The sequence below is a fragment of the Pseudonaja textilis genome, chromosome 10 (assembly GCF_049901715.1).
Source record: "Pseudonaja textilis isolate UNSWEBS1 chromosome 10, rPseTex1.2, whole genome shotgun sequence".
Classification (NCBI taxonomy): domain Eukaryota; kingdom Metazoa; phylum Chordata; class Lepidosauria; order Squamata; family Elapidae; genus Pseudonaja; species Pseudonaja textilis.
This window is the reverse complement of record NC_141999.1, coordinates 23,943,090-23,960,604: the sequence shown is the minus strand read 5'-3', so window position 1 is coordinate 23,960,604 and position 17,515 is coordinate 23,943,090. Positions and strand designations below refer to the sequence as shown.

The 17,515-nt window shown below is 44.0% G+C and overlaps 2 protein-coding genes across 6 annotated transcripts in view; both read left to right on the top strand.

Annotated features, from left to right (window-relative positions):
* Positions 1 to 1,638: 1,638 nt before the first annotated feature.
* On the top strand, positions 1,639 to 11,424 carry LOC113446007 (galectin-4). 5 transcript variants are annotated; one of them, XM_087939323.1, is made up of 9 exons: positions 1,639 to 1,699; positions 3,742 to 3,830; positions 4,768 to 4,969; positions 5,973 to 6,107; positions 7,240 to 7,284; positions 7,400 to 7,429; positions 8,780 to 8,868; positions 9,787 to 9,946; positions 11,149 to 11,424. In XM_087939323.1, the coding sequence occupies exons 1-9, from the start codon at positions 1,655 to 1,657 to the stop codon at positions 11,293 to 11,295; spliced, it is 942 nt and encodes a 313-aa protein (XP_087795449.1). In that variant the 5' UTR covers positions 1,639 to 1,654; the 3' UTR covers positions 11,296 to 11,424. The 5 variants fall into 5 exon arrangements, with proteins under 5 accessions (XP_087795449.1, XP_087795447.1, XP_087795448.1 ...); XM_087939321.1 differs by lacking the exon at positions 1,639 to 1,699 and adding an exon at positions 1,767 to 1,852; XM_087939319.1 differs by lacking the exon at positions 1,639 to 1,699 and having other exon boundaries at positions 3,241 to 3,830.
* Positions 11,425 to 13,522: 2,098 nt separating this feature from the next.
* The window catches only part of LOC113445952 (uncharacterized), a 28,940-nt gene continuing 24,947 nt past the window's right edge, over positions 13,523 to 17,515 (top strand). The window contains exons 1-6 of the mRNA XM_087939302.1: positions 13,523 to 13,618; positions 14,045 to 14,077; positions 14,367 to 14,399; positions 15,024 to 15,059; positions 16,019 to 16,054; positions 16,899 to 16,937. Coding sequence (XP_087795428.1) covers positions 13,568 to 13,618; positions 14,045 to 14,077; positions 14,367 to 14,399; positions 15,024 to 15,059; positions 16,019 to 16,054; positions 16,899 to 16,937 — 228 coding nt within the window. The 5' untranslated portion in view covers positions 13,523 to 13,567. The remainder of the gene's footprint in view (positions 13,619 to 14,044; positions 14,078 to 14,366; positions 14,400 to 15,023; positions 15,060 to 16,018; positions 16,055 to 16,898; positions 16,938 to 17,515) is intronic.

Genomic DNA, 17,515 nt, shown 5'->3' with positions numbered 1-17,515 from the left:
AGCCTAAATAAAAGTTATTTGTTGACCACTTCCTCCAGGGCCGCTCCCTGCCTCAGCTCGGCCTCTGCAGACTGCACCAGCCACCTGTTAACCCTAACCGATGCCCTAGTTAAAGAGTTTTTATGGGGCATCAACTGGGCAGGGCTCAAAATGTTTGCAGGGCACGTCTTCCCTTTCGGTGCCGCCCCAATAAATGGCTGTTTCCTGGTCAGGTTCAAGAAGAAATGTCCCAAAGGCGCGCAGAGATTCTCGGTCATGGTTGTCCCCCTCCTGTTTTTCAGGAGGCAACTGGAGTTTTTTTATTCTTTTCTTTTTGAAGACATTTCGCTTTTCATCCAGGAAGCTTCTTCAGCTCTGACTGGATGGTGGGGAATGGAAGGATTTGTATTCCTTGCAGATAGAGCTGGTCATTTGCCTCCTTTTTAGAAGGCCGTTGAGGCCACTTGGAGGTTTATCTGTGTCCTCAGCATCACCTGAGTAGTGCAAATGGTTTCTGTAATCTGCCACTTTTTCCTTTGGAAATCCATTCCTACTCCCACACCCTTCGAAGGGTCTTCATCCCAAATTGTATAGCTAAAAGTCCGTAAAGATTCTCAGTCCTCCAGATCATGGTTGTCCCAAAGGGTGCTTTTTTGGGAGGCAACTGGACTTTCTGGTTTTTTTCCTTGAAGAGGTTTTGCTTCTCATCCAGGAAGCTTCTTCAGCTCTGACTGGATGGTGGGGAATGGAAGGATTTGTATTCCTTGCAGATAGAGCTGGTCATTTGCATCCTTTTTAGGGGCCCGTTGAGGCCACTTGGAGGTTTATCTGTGTCCTCAGGGTCACCTGAACAGTGCAAAGGGGTGTGGAGCCTTCTTGGCTGCAGGATGTTTTCTGCCCCGTGTCCCTTCAAAAGAAAAAAAAAGTCCAGTTGCCTCCTGAAAAAGCACTTTGGGGACAGCCATGATCTGGAGGACGGAGAATCTCCATAGACTTTCAGGAAGAAATGCAAGTGATGTGAACGTTGTCGGAGCCTAAATAAAAAGCCCTTGGTTGCCTCAGAGTTGGTGGGAAAACTGGGCTCTGGAGGCTTCCCTCGATCCTCCAGGAGGGCGAAAATGGCCTCCCCGGGCTCCGGAGGCTCTCTGGAAGCCGGAAATGGGCCCATTTCCAGCCTTCCCGAACTCCCAGGAGGCCCGTTTTTCACCCTCCCTGATCGTCTGCGTGTGCCTTGCACTTTCCTGCATCCAAAATGGGCCGTGTGGGGACTACTGGGAGGGGAGGGGGGGTGAGGTGGGGGAAGCCAGCCAGGAGTGGGATTTGCGGTCCTCCGAACGACACAGAATCTTAGCGAGGGTCTCTCCTGACCCCCTGCGAACGCCCAGCAGAACCACCCCTGGGTGCAGGGGATGGATCTTTGATTGTCTTTTTGGGAAGGGAATTCGGGTTTTCCCAGGTGTGCCCATAGGAGAACTCTAATAAAACGGAACTTGGAGGTAATGCTTGTCTTGGAGTTTATTGGTTTGGAGTTGACTAGTTGGAACGCTGATAACAGGTGGGCTGGTGCCACCTTCTCTGTGCTCCACCCTTTCTTCCTCGTTTTATAAAAGCAATAAGGTTGCTTCGCTTCTCACTTGGGCATTGATCTGGACCAGCAGCTTGGAACAGGATCAGCATGACTTACTTCCCAGCACCTGGCTACATGCCCGCTTATAACCCGGTAAGTGTCTCTCCCACCTGGTTTTAACCTCACTATACCTTTGCAACAAAATAATTACACACCCGGATGGAGAAATACTGAAAATTGGAGTGAATAGTGAAAATTGGATAATAAAGATGGCGGAACCGACCTGTTTGAATCGGGGATAAAACGGTAAGTTCCTTTTGTAAAAGAATGGACCTCCGTTTTGGACTTTTTGCTGAAAAAGAGGCGAAAGGGATGTCTGGATGAAAAATGGCTTGAATGTGGCATATTCTCACGTAACCTATGACTGTCACTGAGTGTTGTATCTTACGATTCGTGATGAATTTTTTGTTATGTACACTGAGAGCGTATGCTCCAAAGACAAATTCCTTGTGTGTCCAATCACACTTGGCCGATATCTGAATTGGTATAGGATCGCTTGCTTGCTTAGGATTCTATGAGGAAGGAAGGAAGGAAGGAAGGAAGGAAGGAAGGAAGGAAGGAAGGAAGGAAGGAAGGAAGGAAGGAAATGGATGAAAACCCATCAAGGAGAGAAGCAACCTGGAATTAAGGAAAGAACTAACAGTGAGGACAATTAACCAGTGGAACAGCTTGCCACCAGAAGCTGTGGGTGTTCCATCACTGGAGGTTTTTAAGAAGAGACTGGACAGTCACTCATCTGAGATGGTTTAGGTCCTCCTAAACTAGAAGACTTCCAAGGTCCCTTCCAGCTCCTGCTCTATTCTATTCTATTCTATTCTATTCTATTCTATTCTATTCTATTCTATTCTATTCTCTATTCTATTTTCTGTTCTGTTCTGTTCTGTTCTGTTCTGTTCTATTCTATTCTATTCTCTATTCTATTTTCTGTTCTGTTCTATTCTATTCTATTCTATTCTCTATCCTATCCTATCCTATTCTAATATTAAAGGAGGAGAGAGAATAAATTTGTGGAGTTTTTGGTGGTTTCTGAACTTGGTGGTTTCCTTCCAGCTGGGAGAGAGCCACGCACTTGAGTTGAACCAGAAGCTACGTATATTTTGTTCTCTTGGGATAATAAGTTGATTTGTAACTGCTGTAGAAGATCAGAAATCCCTTATTTGATCACCTTTTTCCTTTTTTTTTTTTGACTTTCTACTGTTCGATTTTTTAATATTGTCTTTTTCTCACTTTTCTGCATTTTTTCCAAGTTTATCTTGGAAAACTAAAGAGACCATGGGATAAAAGAAATATGAGTTTGGGGGTAGAAATGCAATGGGAGAAAAGACCTTTCCTCCTTCTCTAGTAGATTAAGGGACGCAGAGGGGAGAGCATTCAAACTTGCAAGATGGAGGTCAACCCTTCAACGTAGACCAGACCAGGAAACCAAACTCCCACGGCTTAATACTCCCTTTTATAGTGACACAGTCTTGCTGGTCTGAAAGTTGCAAGCGGATGTCGCCAAGCAATCTCCTAAATTCAAGACACCACCAAAAATTCCACAATTGAATCCTGGGCTTCAGAGATTCTCTTCTGTCAGAAGAAATGAAAACGTTTGTCCATTATTTTTCAAAATAAATTGGCCAAACATCCTAGAACTTGTTTGGGGTCCAATTCTCCTCCCCCTTTTCAATACAATTCCTCCCACTCAGTGTGTGCCAATGCTGTAGAATCTCACCCACTAGCAGATAAAACACGTTTCTCCTATAAAAGCTCCAGAAATGCAGAGGAAAAGGCCAATTCTTTCTTGTTTTCACCAGCCTAACCCAGTTGGCACTTGCAAAGTTTCTCCTTTCCTTAGAGGCTCCTCCAGTGCATGGAGAGATCTGATAAGAGGCTGGCATCCAGCCAGTCTGGCTCAATCCACTGATCTAAGAGCTAAAGCAGAACCGGTCCCCGGCTGCAGATCTGGTGCTTCCTCCACGCCTTCCGTCCGCTGCCATGTTGGGGGATTAATCCTTAGCAGAGGCCCGTCCAGGAGGTCTTGGTTTGACTCGGCTGATACACAACACACAGGTTGTGTGGTTGCCTGGTTCAAAAATCACAGTTGTGTTTTGCAGTCAAGTCATTGGATTGGCTCATTGTTTTCTGTCTTCCAGACTCTCCCTTACAATCAACCTGTCCCTGGTGGGCTCCATCCAGGGATGTCTGTCTATGTGCAAGGCACGGTGCCCAAACACACCAAGAGGTAATGTCTTTCAGGGTCCCACGGGAAGGGCAAGAAGTTATCTTACTCAAAATATTTGCTAAAAATGTATAATATGTATGATTTGATTGCTTATTGTACCCTATGACTATTATTAAGTGTTCTACCTTATGATTCTCAACTTGACGAATGTATCTTTTCTTTTATGTCCACTGAGAGCATTTGCACCAAGACAAATTCCTTGTGTGTCCAACCACACTTGGCCAATAAATCTATTCTATTCTATTCTATTCTATTCTATTCTATTCTATTCTATTCTATTCTATTCTATTCTATTCTATTCTATTCTTCTATTCTATTCTATTCTATTCTATTCTCCATTCTATTCTATTTTCCATTCTACATTCTATTCTATTATTCTTTCCTATTCTGTTCTGTTCTATTCTATTCTATTATTCTTTCCTATTCTGTTCTGTTCTGTTCTATTCTATTCTCCATTCTATTCTATTCTATTCTATTCTATTCTATTCTATTCTATTCTATTCTATTCTATTCTATTTTCCATCCTATATTCTATTCTATTCTATTCTATTCTATTCTATTCTATTCTATTCTATTCCAAAATATTATTTTGTTATGGGTGCTTTATATCACCCAAATTACCAAGATTATCCCAGAACTTCGTATATTTGTACATAAAGAAATGGACATTTTCTGCTCATGTGATTCCGGGTCTTGGGTAAAGTTTTCACTCTGACCTTAAAAAGCCTTTTCTAATTCTTCACAGATAGTTCTGCTTCCTGGTTCTTCCACTCCTAGGGGAGTTCCCAAGCCCTGAGGACCAGGAACTTGATTCTTCTCTTCAGGCAAAAAAAACCTGGCTTTCTATGGATTCTAGCTTCATGGCAAAGGAGAAAGGGGGAGGTTCTTGTACCTCCCATTTGATCTTCCTATTCTTTTTTTCCTCACTCTTTTCCAGGTTCCGGGTGAATTTTGCCTGTGGCCAGCATGAAGGGGGTGACATTCCCTTCCACTTCAACCCTCGCTTTGATGGGAAGGACAAAACTGTCCTTAACACGTTTCAGTCCGGCAGGTGGGGAAACGAAGAGATTCACGAGATGCCCTTCCGGAAGCACGAACATTTTGAGATCATCTTCATTGTCAACGACGTCGGATATCAGGTTGGTACACCTGGCAGAGGCTCTTTGGGGGACTGCTGGTGCCTCTTTCTTCCCCACCTTACCAGAATTCACCCTTTGTCTGGAATGAACCACAAATGTATGGAATACCCACTTCATCTGTTCCAGGTAGGGTTTAAGGGATGTTGAGGTAGTCCCCATTCAATGACAACTGGAGCCAGAAAACTTAGTCATTAAGTGAAATGGTTTCTAAGTGAAAATGTGACTGCGTCTCAGAGATGGCTAGCTGTCAGGATTCCGGCAGTTCCCTCCATTTAAATCATGAGTCTCGAGTCAAACTTCTAAAACTTACAAAGGATTTATTGGGAGTTAACATGCTGGCACTGCCTGGATGTAGCCGACTCTGAGGCACATCATTCATTGTCACCCTTGACCCTGGTTTTCCCTCCACCCCCTGGGTGTATCATAATTCATATTCTCCAATGGGACACCTCCATAGTCCAGAGTCATCAATCATGCTCTCCAGTTAGAATTTTGCGCAGCAGAAATTTTGGTCACCAAGTTACTATCTTTGAAAACATTTATGGAATGCATTTTCAGTTTTGCAGGCTGCCGCACTGCTCCCCGCTCCCTTTCTGTTGGCATCTCTAAAAAGACCATGGAAATATTTTATGAGTTGACAGACTGTTTGAGATCAGAACTCAGCTTTTCTTATGCTTTATAGACCTGTGGGTGATGGTTGTAACTACAGGATTGGTGGCAAAGTTACTACTTCGTCACTGTCATAACTGCAAACTGTGACTAATGAGGACAACCTTAGCTGAAGGAAAACATTTTGGTCTAGTGGGGAGAAAAGATTATCGGTGAAATAAAGAGCTGCCCCTTTTTACAGGTCCACATTCTGATCCTTTTTAATCTCCTCTGTGGCCAACCCTGCTCAGCTCTGGAGTGGGATGTGTTCCTGGCAAGAATAAACAGTTTTTTCTGCAACGAAAATGGGTGATCCCAACTGAGCATTGATCCCTTTGGCTTTGCTCTCTGACAGATCCTGGTGAACAGAAACTTCTTCTGTAGCTATGGGCACAGAATGCCCCCACAAAGTGTGCAGGTCGTGAGTGCTGATGGAGACCTGGAATTACAATCTCTGACCGTGATGGGAAGACCAACGATGGGGAACATGGTAAGGCAGAGGTCTCCAAACTTGGCAACTTTAAGACTTGTGGACTTCAACTCCCAGAATGCTCCAGCCAGCATAGCTGGCTAGCGAATTCTGGAAGTTGAAATCCACAAGTCTTAAAGTTGCCAAGTTTGGGGACCCCTGGGGTAAGGGGTTTGCTATGGACAAGTTGGCACCTTCAGATCTTTGATCTCTCTTTGAGAATAGATTCTGGGTTGGTTCAATCCCAGATTCTCTTTCTCCGGCCACTCTTCTTGACTCCTAAGAATGGCTGTCCCTCTGGGTCCTCAACTGATATGGCTTACATCAATGCTGTTCTGACTTACGCCCTTTTCTGACAAATCAAACACAATCCAAAAGGAACAGAAACCTTGTAATGCTTTTACAAAATAATTAGCTGTGATAAGTACAAGCCTTGCCAAACTGTGAGAGACTTGCCAAAAGATAACAGACAAGAAATAATTTGCAATACAAGAATCTTCAAATACAAACTCAGGATACTGGAATGTCCACGAGGCTGGAGTTTCAAAACGTTTTTGCTTTCTGCAAAGTACGTTCGTTTCACAGCTGGCTTTTATCTTCTTGAAGGAGAGGCCATTACCTTGCAGCCTTACTCCAGAGTCACCCCTGCTGTTGTAACTGCTCTTTCCTATGAGCAATCCGGCGCACACGTGCACTTGGCACAGGCTCCTCGGGAACCTCCTCGTCACTGCTGCCACCCCCCACAATCTCTGAAGGCAGCAGTCCACTCCCTGATGGTCCTGGCCCCTCATCTGAGTCCTCGCTCTCCTCAGCCATCTGCACCTGCTGCTGGCTAACCACAACAAATGCATGCTTGCAAAAATAACCATCCAAGAATGATATTGATATCAGCAAGCTTAAGAAGGAGTGAATTTCTCCCAGGCCAAAGTCCCTTGTAGAGGTCCATAAAACAGAATTTCTGAAACTTGGCAACTTTATGTTGCATGGTCTCATCTCCAAGGGCTTAGAAGATGCCCACGCATCTCTCCAGAACCCATGCAAGTTAAAAGTAACTGAGTTGCACAAATGGTACAAAGGCACCCGTGAAGGCTTCAACTGACCTTGGGTGAATATGCCACACAAACTCAGCCATGGTTGTCTTCCTACCTTTTAGGATATGATGCCAAACCCTGGATATGGGCCACCACAATGTCTTCCCGTAAGTACTCAGAAGGGGGAAAAAGGGGGCAGTGCACAAGGAAATTCAGGGCTAGGGATTTTAGGAGAAATAACATGGAGTTAACAAAAGTCTCTTTGGATTTTTCTCCCTCCAGATGATGCAGTCCCCTGCAGTCTACCATCCAGTAGGTACCAAAAGACTTTCTAACCCAGCCTATTCCTCCTGAATTTGCAGGATGTGACATAAACCAGGAGGTGGGGAGTTTGTGTGTGCATGTGTGTGTGTGTACAGGTAGTCCTTGACTTACAACAGTTCATTTAGTGACCATTCGAAGTTCAACGGCACTGAAAAAGGGGACCTATGACCATTTTTCACACTTATCACCTGTCATGCCCCTGTTGGAGACTGAATCTGAGAAGGAAGACGAACAGCTGACAGGGAGCGGGAGTGTGGCTCTGTTGGCTGTGGAGGAAACTGGGGAAGGGCAAAGTCCGGCTGGGCAGAGCAGGAGAGACTTGTTTCCCTGCAGCCAAAGGCTGTTCCTGGGAGAGATTTTCTCCAGCCAGAAGGTAACCTGAACATCGGGGGCAAAGTTGGAGCTAATAAAGGGACTCCTACTGATTATCTAACTGTGTTGCCTTTGTGCCACGCCCTGGGTCATCACACAACCATTGTAGCATCCCTATGGTCACGTGATCAAAATTCAGACCCTCGGCAGTTGATCACAGTTGTGATGGTTGCAGCGTCCCAGGGTCATGTGACCAACTTTTTCAACCTTCTGACAAGCAAAGTCAATAGGGATGCCAGATTCACTGAACCATTGTTGTGTTATATTAACTTAACAACTGCAGTGGTTCCTTTAACAACCGTGGCAAGAAAGGTTATAGGATGGGGCAAAAGTCTCTTTACAAATGTCTTGTTTAGCAACATAAATTTTGGGCCCACCTGTGGTCATAAATTGAGGATTACCTATGTTCAGGTGGAATTGAAGGCGGCTTGTATTTCCTGCTCTTTGGCTTGGAACTCTGTCATAAAATTGAGTTCAAGCCACTCAAAATATGAGTTTTCTAGAGTTTTTGTGTTATTTGGACAAAATGCAAAGCAAGTGTGCAATTAAGCTTAATTAGTTCCTTTATATTTGTACATAGACATCTAATTTCAAAGTTATCGTACTACACTAAGCTATGCCCAGTAAGGCTGTAAGTATTGTTGCCCAACAGGTTGGGCTTTGATGGCTGCCATCTTGATTATTTTGACCTCATCCTGCTGTGCAAATAAACCATTTGAACGTATCTGTCTTCTGAGGCCAAAAATTACTTGTCTGGTTTGAAGGCAGATATGCTTGAAACCACTGAGGAAGGCAGGAAAAATCCATCCAAGATAAGCTCCTGCAAGCTGCCTTCTGCGCCATAAGATGGAGCCCTCGCTTGACAACTCAAGATCGACTGGATTGCAGCTACCTCAGCAGGGCCACACAGTCGGTTGGTGTAGGGAACGGGCGTTGAGCGTAACGTGGATTTGTGTCTTATTTCAGCCGGTGCCCTACACAGGCAACATCTCTGGAGGCCTGGGAGCCAAGAGGACCATCATAGTACGCGGCTCTATTCCAATGAACTTCGACAGGTCTCTGCTCCCTTTCTCAGCGTGCATTTGGGGATTCAGGCAGAGGAATGGAATTGCTCTCACAATTGGGCATCACTGCCTTTCTGTAATCAGGGCTACCAGCCTCACCCTGCCAGCCTGTCCCTGGCACTGACTTGCTCCCTCCTGCAAGTTAGACACCAGGATTCTGGCTTTGGCACAACAAAACACTCGTGTTAGACCTTTCCCAGTTCATCTCCTTTCTCTGATTTTTTTTTTCATCTCTGCACATCTGCAGGGGACAGCCCAGAGGGCAAGGAGGCTAAGAGTAGTAAAAGCACAAGCTCACACATCACCTGTGGAATTCATTGCCACAAGGAGGAGCAAGGTCTGCTAGCTTATGGCAGGGTTCCCAACGTGGAGAATCCCAAACTTCATAAAGAGATGGACCAGATAAAGAGTTTGAGGATCCTTTTAAAGAATGGTTAGGACTTGAACTGTCATTAAGCAGGGACCGGCTGTCGTTCATCAAAAGCAGAGGTCTCCAAACTTGGCAACTTTAAGACCTGTGGACATAGCTGGCTGGAGAATTTGGGGAGTTGAAATCCACAAGTCTTACAGTTCCCAAATTTGGGTAGCCCTGATAAAAAGAATGCTGTTCGCTGCTAGACTGCTGTTGAATATGTGGGGTTTTCCCCGCATTTGTGTGCTTCATTTATAGCCCACCGAGAGCTGATTTGGATGAGGCAGGAGTTAAATATAACGAATAAATGCCTAAAATGCTACATGAGCTTACACATTCAGCAGCAGTCTACCAATAAACAATATTTAGAATGGAGAACAAGAGCTGTTTTTTTCCTTTACCCGTGGGAGCTTCCAGCAGGGAGACAAGGGAATAATCAGATTTCCCTTCATTTTGTTCAATAGTCTTTATGTTTGCTTTTTTTTCCTCTTTCCAAGGTTCCACATCAATCTTAATGCTGGAGAGGATATCGCCCTGCACATCAATCCACGCAGGCAAGAACAAACCGTAGTGCGCAACAGTTTTCTGAATGGCAGATGGGGTCCTGAGGAACGGGAGCTGCCCTTTAACCCTTTCCAACCTGGACAGTACTTTGAGGTCAGTTGGCTTTGATTCCAGCACAGAGGAGAGTCCCGTCAAGCACAGAGGTTCAAAAAAGTCAACATGGCAGCCACAGCTAAGCAAGTGATGCTTGGTTCCTATTTTATCTGGCTCACGGAGATATCTCTGGATTCCAGCAAAGAGCTAGACCGGTGAGAAGGCAAGCAGGCTGGTACTGGAGAAGAGAAGATCCAGTGTCATGCCTCCAGAGGTGTAAGGCTCCATCTCCCATAATTCCCAGCAAGCACAGTCATGAGGCATTGAAATCTGAACCTTTGGAACGGGGGTCTTCAAACTTGACAGCTTTAAGACTTGTGGACTTCAACCCCCAGAATTTTTCCTCCGGTCATGTTAGCTCAGGAATTCTGGGAGTTGAAGTCCACAAGCCTTAAACTTGCCAAGTTGGAAGACCCTTGCTCTGGAAGGATGTTGGGATGAATCGCCCAACGTAGTGTGGTTTTGGTCACCAAAAAAGATGTTGAGACTCTGGAAAGAGTGCAGAGAAGAGCAACCAAGACGATGAGGGGACTGGAGGATAAAACATACCATGAACGGTTGCAGGAACTGGGCCTGGCTAGTCTAGGGAAGAGAAGGACGAGGGGAGACAGGAGAGCATCTTCCAATATTTGAGGGGCTGCCACAGAGAGGAGGAAGGGGGTCAAGCTATTTTCCAAAGCATCCGAAGGCCAGACAAGGAATAATGGATGGAAACTGAACAAGGAGAGATTCTAGAAATAAGGATAAATTTTCTGACAGTGAGGACAATCCACCCATGGAACAGAAGTTGCCTGCAGAAACTGTGGAAGTTTCATCCCTGGAGGCTTTCAAGAAGAGACCGGACTGCCATCTGTCAGAAATGGTATAGGGTCTGCTTGGGTGGGAGGTTGGACTAGATGACTTACAAGGTCCCTTCTAACTCTGTTAATCTGTAATTGTGGATAAGAGTGGAACTGCCTCTCCAAAATGCCATTCAGAATCCCGTTTTCACTTCTCTCCTGGAAAATTGTCTTCACGTTGCTCTTGATGCATTAGGAGAGAGGAGAAAAAAGGGTAACAGTTGCACACACACACACACCCATAAATAAAGCTCCACTCCTTATGGTATTGTGAGTGTCTTCTGATTTTGATGCAGGCTCCAGGACCGAAGTTGATCCAGATGTGCTGTTTCAACCACACTAACATCTTTCTTCTCTTCCCAGCTCTCAATCCGCTGCGGCAACCACCGATTCAAGGTTTATGTCAACGGCCAGCCTTTCTTCAACTACGCCCATCGTTACCACAACTTCCCACAGATCAACACCCTCCAGATCGACGGAGACGTGGCCCTTTCTTATATCCAATGCTAAGCACGGGGGGAAAGAGGGCAGTGCTGGCAGTGACCTTCCATTTTTCTCTCTTGAGGCGTTCCAGGGGACTCTGTGTCCTGCTGCTGGATTGGTGTAGTCCACATAAAGATTTTAATAAAGATTAAATGCTTACATTAATTTGGCTTTTTTTGGGGGGGGGAACTGCAGTTGACATATAAGTGACCAAAAGAAAGAGCCAAGATGGGCACTGTCATATCGTTCACTCCCCAAGCCATGTTTACCTGGCTGCCTAAGCCACATTGGGCTATTTTATTTAATTGTTAAATGTGTTTTTTAACTCCCGAAAACAAAGCTGCAAAAATGAGGCCTGGAGACTCTTTGACCCGAGAATTCCCTCCGAAGCTGAGGGGAACCAAATTTTGCATCCTATTTTGATGCTTGTGGGACTCAGCAAGATGAGCAAAATTGCCACCTTTCCTTGCAGGTGTCTCAAAACAAGGAAACACAGCATCCCCTGACAAGCGGTATTTATACAGCTCGTAGGTGATGTCAGCGGCCTTGATTGGTCGAATCCATTTACCTCAGTTTTGGCGGGCTTTCTCTTGTCTCGGGGCAGATTTTCTTCACTCTCTGAGGGAGCACCTGGTGACTCGGAATGTCCAACCGCCTCTTCTGATGCCTCATTGTGGCCTCCCACACGCACACCTGCACACAGACACACACACACATACTCCATGTTCACACCCACACTCGGCCACCTCAGCTCTAGTGGTCTAATTCAGCCTGGCCCACGTCATTTCCCTCACTCCCCACATGTCTTTCATATGACTTCCATCCACTCTTGGAAGGAGGGGAGCGGGGTTTCTCTATTTTTACACACTGAGTATCCTGTGTGGTGGCTTTAGTTACCTTAACTACTAGGAGGACTCTATGACTGGCTTCATCCTATTTGGGGCCTTTCAGATGTGGCGGTTCACCAGAGCTTCTTCGAAAGTTTCGCACTCTCTGTTACAAGGCTGAGCACCAGAACGTGGATAGACTCCTTAAACAAATGTGCTGTACATGGTCATTTAAAAGGCAATTGTCCATGCGTTCAATTCCTAGTAGAGATTGAAACCCCATTTAATAATATCTGAAGAATATGTCTGAAGAATCCCAATAGAATAAATATGAAGTGCTTACTAATGGTCAAAATAACTCTTGTTGGTCTTATCATTTTCTGTGGAGAACTTTGAGAGAATGTTTCCCTCTTTCTTCCTAGCCAGAAGATGCAAGTGGAGAGATTAGATATAACAGATAATAGATAATAAGTGTTGGAAGAGACTTTATAGGTCATCTAGTCCAACCCCCCCATCCAAGCGGAAGACCCTACACCATTTCTGACAAATGGCAGTCCAATCTCTTCTTGAAGGTCTCAAGTGATGGCTTGGCTTTTAAAAAAAATTGCACCAAAGTTGCCAATTGAGGAAGATGAGCCCTCTTCCAATGCTTTGTAGACATGGAGTAAGTCCTGTCAGTCGGGCAAAACATTTAAAGAAGGTGATCAACTGTGATTCCATGTTGGGCTGATTAATTATTTTTAATCTGATTTACCTCAGAACTAGAACTGTATTCAAGGTACAATAAAAATAAGAGGTCAAAGTGTTAAATGTTGGAGTAGGATCAGGCAGATACAGGTAACAGATAATCAGAGTTGGAAGGGACCTTGTAGGTCATCTAGTCCAACCCCTGCCCAAGGTCATGGAGCACTTTCAGCCATGTATCCAAAGGTGATCTTTCAAGAGGCAAAACTGGACTTTCTGATTTTCTTTGAAGATGTTTCGCTTCTCATCCAACTTAGCTTCTCTGAGAGTTGAAGAAACTTCTTGGATGAGAAGCAAAACGTCTTCAAAGAAAAACCAAGAAAGTCCAGTTTCGCCTCTTGAAAAAGCCCCTTTTGGACAACCATGACCTGGGGGACTTAGAATCTCTAAAGACTTTCAGTCATGTGGTTTCCATGTGTGGACCACTCTTTTAGCCAATTTGCTATGGAAAAATTACAGGAAGATGTGTTACCTGCATGATGTTAAGACTCCACAGAGGGCAGAGACACAAGTTCTGCTTCTTAGTTTCACCTTGAGCATGGACGATGGAATAACAGTGCATGATGCAATGGAAGCTTAACATTTCCTTGTAAATAAAGTAACAATAAAGGCTTTGGGTTTGGGCGATGAGGCCTAAGGATTAAGATATTGAAATGTGCCAGTGGAGCTGAATAAAGTCACTTAGGAGAACGCCAAGGAACAGTGGGAGCTGAACAGCAACCAAGGAGATGCGTCTCCTTTTAATCTTTGCTTTGACTTTTACTCTTTCTGCACAGCAGGTAAGGCTAAATTTTGTGGGTTGCAAATTGCAACCACCTTTCAGCTGGGGTGCCTGCAGCTGAAACAAGTCTTTTGTTGAACTTGTCCCCATGCTTTAATTAACATTTCTTCATCAAGGAGTTGAAAATGCAGAGGGCTACGAGTCCTTAGTCTTTTAATCAAAAGCAAAATTCAGAGGTTCATTGGTGCTTAATCTGTATAGCATATGTAACTATAAGCTGTAGACATCTAAGGGAGCTAACCCTAACCCTAAAGCAAGGGCCTTCCAACTTGGCAAGTTTAAGACTTGTGGACTTCAACTCCCAGAATTCCTGAGCTAACATAACAGGAGGAGGAGGAGGAATTCTGGGAATTGAAGTCCACCAGTCTTTAAAGCTGCCAAGTTTGAAGAGTCCTGTCCTAAAGTTTTCTTGTTTTCTTCTCAGGATAACAAGAACAAGGTTGATGGAGAGTCTACAGTAAGTAAGTTATATCATACTGGATGTCCTGATTTTTTTTCGCTTTTGGGAAAATATCTACCCCCCTATTGAAAAAAAGAGGAAGGATAAAAAAGGTCTGAGAAGACCATTAATTCCAGTTTGGGGATTTGGCCCCTGTCGCTTGCTCCCTCTTGTAGCAAGAAATGTGTGTTTCCTGTTTGGAAAAATGCAGCCATTCATATGTGTGATGTCTAGTAATGGAACAGTTGGAGAAGTCATGTGCGGTTTTATGAGAGCATCAGACTGATATCTTTCATTTCCCTTGTAGGAAAATGGCAATGAAATGATGAACAAAGTTCTAGTAAGTACAGAATACAGAATACCAGAGTTGGAAGGGACCTTGTAGGTCAGTGGCCCCCAAACTTTTTTGTGCCACGGCCCGGTACCAGCATCACAAAATGATCCGCGGCCCAGTACTGGCATCAGCACACATGACAAGGCAAGGCGAGCCGAGCGCCCGGCCAGCCAGCTGTCCCCCGCTTCTCCCCGCCACCTTCTTGCTGCCAACTGATTGGGCACGGGGGCCAGAGGGAGGCGGGAAAAACATCAGGGATAGGTCCCTCCTATCTTCCTTCGCGCCACACAACCTACGGGTTTTCAAAAGTGTAGTTGGAAGGTGTGGAGGTAGTCACAACGTTTCCTAATTTAATTCCCATTGGAATCATAGGTCCCGGCATCTTATATGTTACTTGATTTGAATTACTTGGTTCAAGAATGGTTGCCAGGAGGAGGGGGCCTGCGGACAGTTTCCCCCCCTCTAGCGAAGTATATCTCAACTTCAGCAATATTAAGATGTGTGGGCTACAACTCCCAGAATTCCCCAGCTCAGAAAGGGAAGTGATTGGAATCCACCCATCTTAAAGCATGCTGCCTGGGGACCCATCCTATGAGAAAGTTGATCTAATACCCTTTGTTTCCATTGTAGGATGCACTGAGTGAGAAAGATACAATGGAAATCATCGTAAGTAACTCTTTGACCCTCTTTTTCCCTTTCATTGTGAAATATCTCTATTGCATGCAATTAAGAGACCCTTTGGGGATTCTACCTCACCTGAACTTAGCGGGCATATACAAAGAAGTGAATGATAGCAAGGTACTATATTTAGGAGGAGAGTTAATCTTGTTTTATGATGAAAGCTATGATATCCATTCTTAATAAATATTGTACACTTCTAACCCTTCCAAAGTTTTGGGAATGGCCGGGGGTGTTGAGTACTTAAATGAAGGTTTTAGGACTCAGGGTGGCCTAAATCTTTTTTGAACCCTTTTCTGGCCAGAAAATGCTCTGAAACTGAGCTGAGATTCTTGTAGAAGTTGAAAGAGGAGATAAGATGCTATTGTGGAATTTCAGCAGCTCCTTTTCCCCACATGGCTACACTGAAAATCAAGTAGAGTGCATGTAGATAGACACAAATCTGTATATATAATCATGAGTATATTTCACATTTGAACTTATTTGGAAGAGGAAGAGACAGGCGTACATAAAAAAACAATATTCCAACATAAAGATGTCTAGGTGTATAACTAATGTGAATCTCGATTAAGGAACGGAATGTGGACATGTAGGATAATGTTCTCAAAAGAGCATCTACTCCCAAGTGCCCTGTCTGGTATAGATCCTGTTTCCTAATCTTATCTGTTTCAACCATTATTCCTCAGGTTTCTCAATGCATATTTTGATTCTGTGAAGGTCAAAGAAAATTCAAAAGGGAAGCAAAAGGAAAAGAAACCCTAACAACACCATTAATTCAAATTGTTTTTAGAATCACTTCTTGTTTTCATAAGGAATGTGCAGTTTCCTAAGTGGAGCGAAATACAAATTCATGTCAATGATAGCTAGGATGGTAGCGATGGCATGGATTAGAAATCTGCTGGGTACTTTCATTGTGACAATATTTGATGTGCTTGATTCTTTTATAGAATGCTTTAAATGAACAAGATACTGAAAAATTAATAGTGAGTAGCTCTTCATTTTCTGCTTTTTTCCTCTTTTTTGAGTAATATACTGCTTGCCTGCAATGAAGCATCCCTGTGTTATAAGAACACCGACCCCCCAAACCAAATTCATTTGGTTGTATGACTTTTCAGAACTGTCCCCAAGGAATCTTTGCCCAAGTGGAAGATTGCCCTGGACGATTTCTTTCTCTCCGTATAATTTCTGTCCCTTTTTGGTGTGACTCACCTTGTGTGGTCCAAATGCAGTTTTGCTGGTCAGGTGACGCATTTCCTCATCTTCTTTTCCAGGCTCTGTTTTACCTGACAAAGTGGAAAGGAGAAATAGGGATTTTTCAAATGATAACCCTAAAACTTTCTCTGGATTACTTAGTCCACACTTTTAGTGTTGTATAAATTTCATCTAACCCTCTTATCTTGGCTACAAATTCAAGTGAATTTCTAGGGTTTGCATAATATATTAAACACTGTGCTAAGGTGATCAAATAATCTGCATTTCCACAATATAGTAAACCACCAAAAAATAACCCCACTAAGATTAAAACAAAGTTGTGCTGATGCAGTTGCCATGTTATTCCTTTGTCCTAGGATCACATACTGTACAAATAGAGCTTGAGTTATGACCTCAATATAGCCTGCCCAAAAGGGGCATAAGTTGTGATAACCACCCACGTGACTGACCTGGTTTTATGACCTTTTTTGTGATAGTTGTCAATAAATGGCTCAGTCATTAGGGCTGGTTTTGCCACAAACTGGAATGTGGTTTTCTACAGAACTATCCTAAGCCAGGTTGGAGAAGTCATATGTGATTTCATGTTAGAATAAAAGCAATCTCTTTTATTTGCAGAATTGTATGGAAGATGAGTGTCAAATGGCTGATTTTGTGGTAAATACCTTTGTTCCTCCGTTCTTTCCTTCTGAAATACGCTCCTTCCATGTGATGAAGTACCCCAGCAACCATCACCATTGTCCCCAGAGCCTCAAGAAAAAAAGAAGTCAAGGCTAAATCTTGGGCCAGTTTTGATAAAGCAGTTTCAGGCGCTGTTTTACTCCTTAAAACGCACCCACCATTGCACTGCTGTAAAGCCCTAAAATGATGAAGGGTTAGTGCGATTGTTCATTATTGTTGTTGTTGCTGCTGCCATTAGTAGTGTCGGTGATTCTAAATTTTGGCAACTTCAATACGTGCGCACTTTCAATTCCCAGAAGTCCCCAGCCAGCATGTAGCTGGGGACTTCTGGGAGTTATAGCTGTTATAACCATATAACTCTGGCTCCAAACCCTAATACCTCTTTGCTTTGCTGTACGTGTCATCTAGGCCCTATGGAAATTATCCCCAGGAGAAATGTTTCACATTGGAAGGGTCCCTACGAAATTTCTTTTCTCGACTTGTTGTTTTTCTCTCTGCAAAATGTGAAATGATTTTAACTCAACTACGAGGTCAAAATTACACCCAAATGGAAG

What these genes read in the sequence shown, in the direction of transcription:
- LOC113446007 (XM_087939319.1), top strand. Translation starts at nt 3,364, where the DNA reads ATGCAGAGGAAAAGGCCAATTCTTTCTTGTTTTCACCAGCCTAACCCA. An exon ending in ATTCCAATGAACTTCGACAG is followed by an intron (nt 8,869 to 9,786) that starts GTCTCTGCTCCC and finishes CCTCTTTCCAAG; the next exon opens with GTTCCACATCAATCTTAATG. An exon ending in AACCTGGACAGTACTTTGAG is followed by an intron (nt 9,947 to 11,148) that starts GTCAGTTGGCTT and finishes TTCTCTTCCCAG; the next exon opens with CTCTCAATCCGCTGCGGCAA.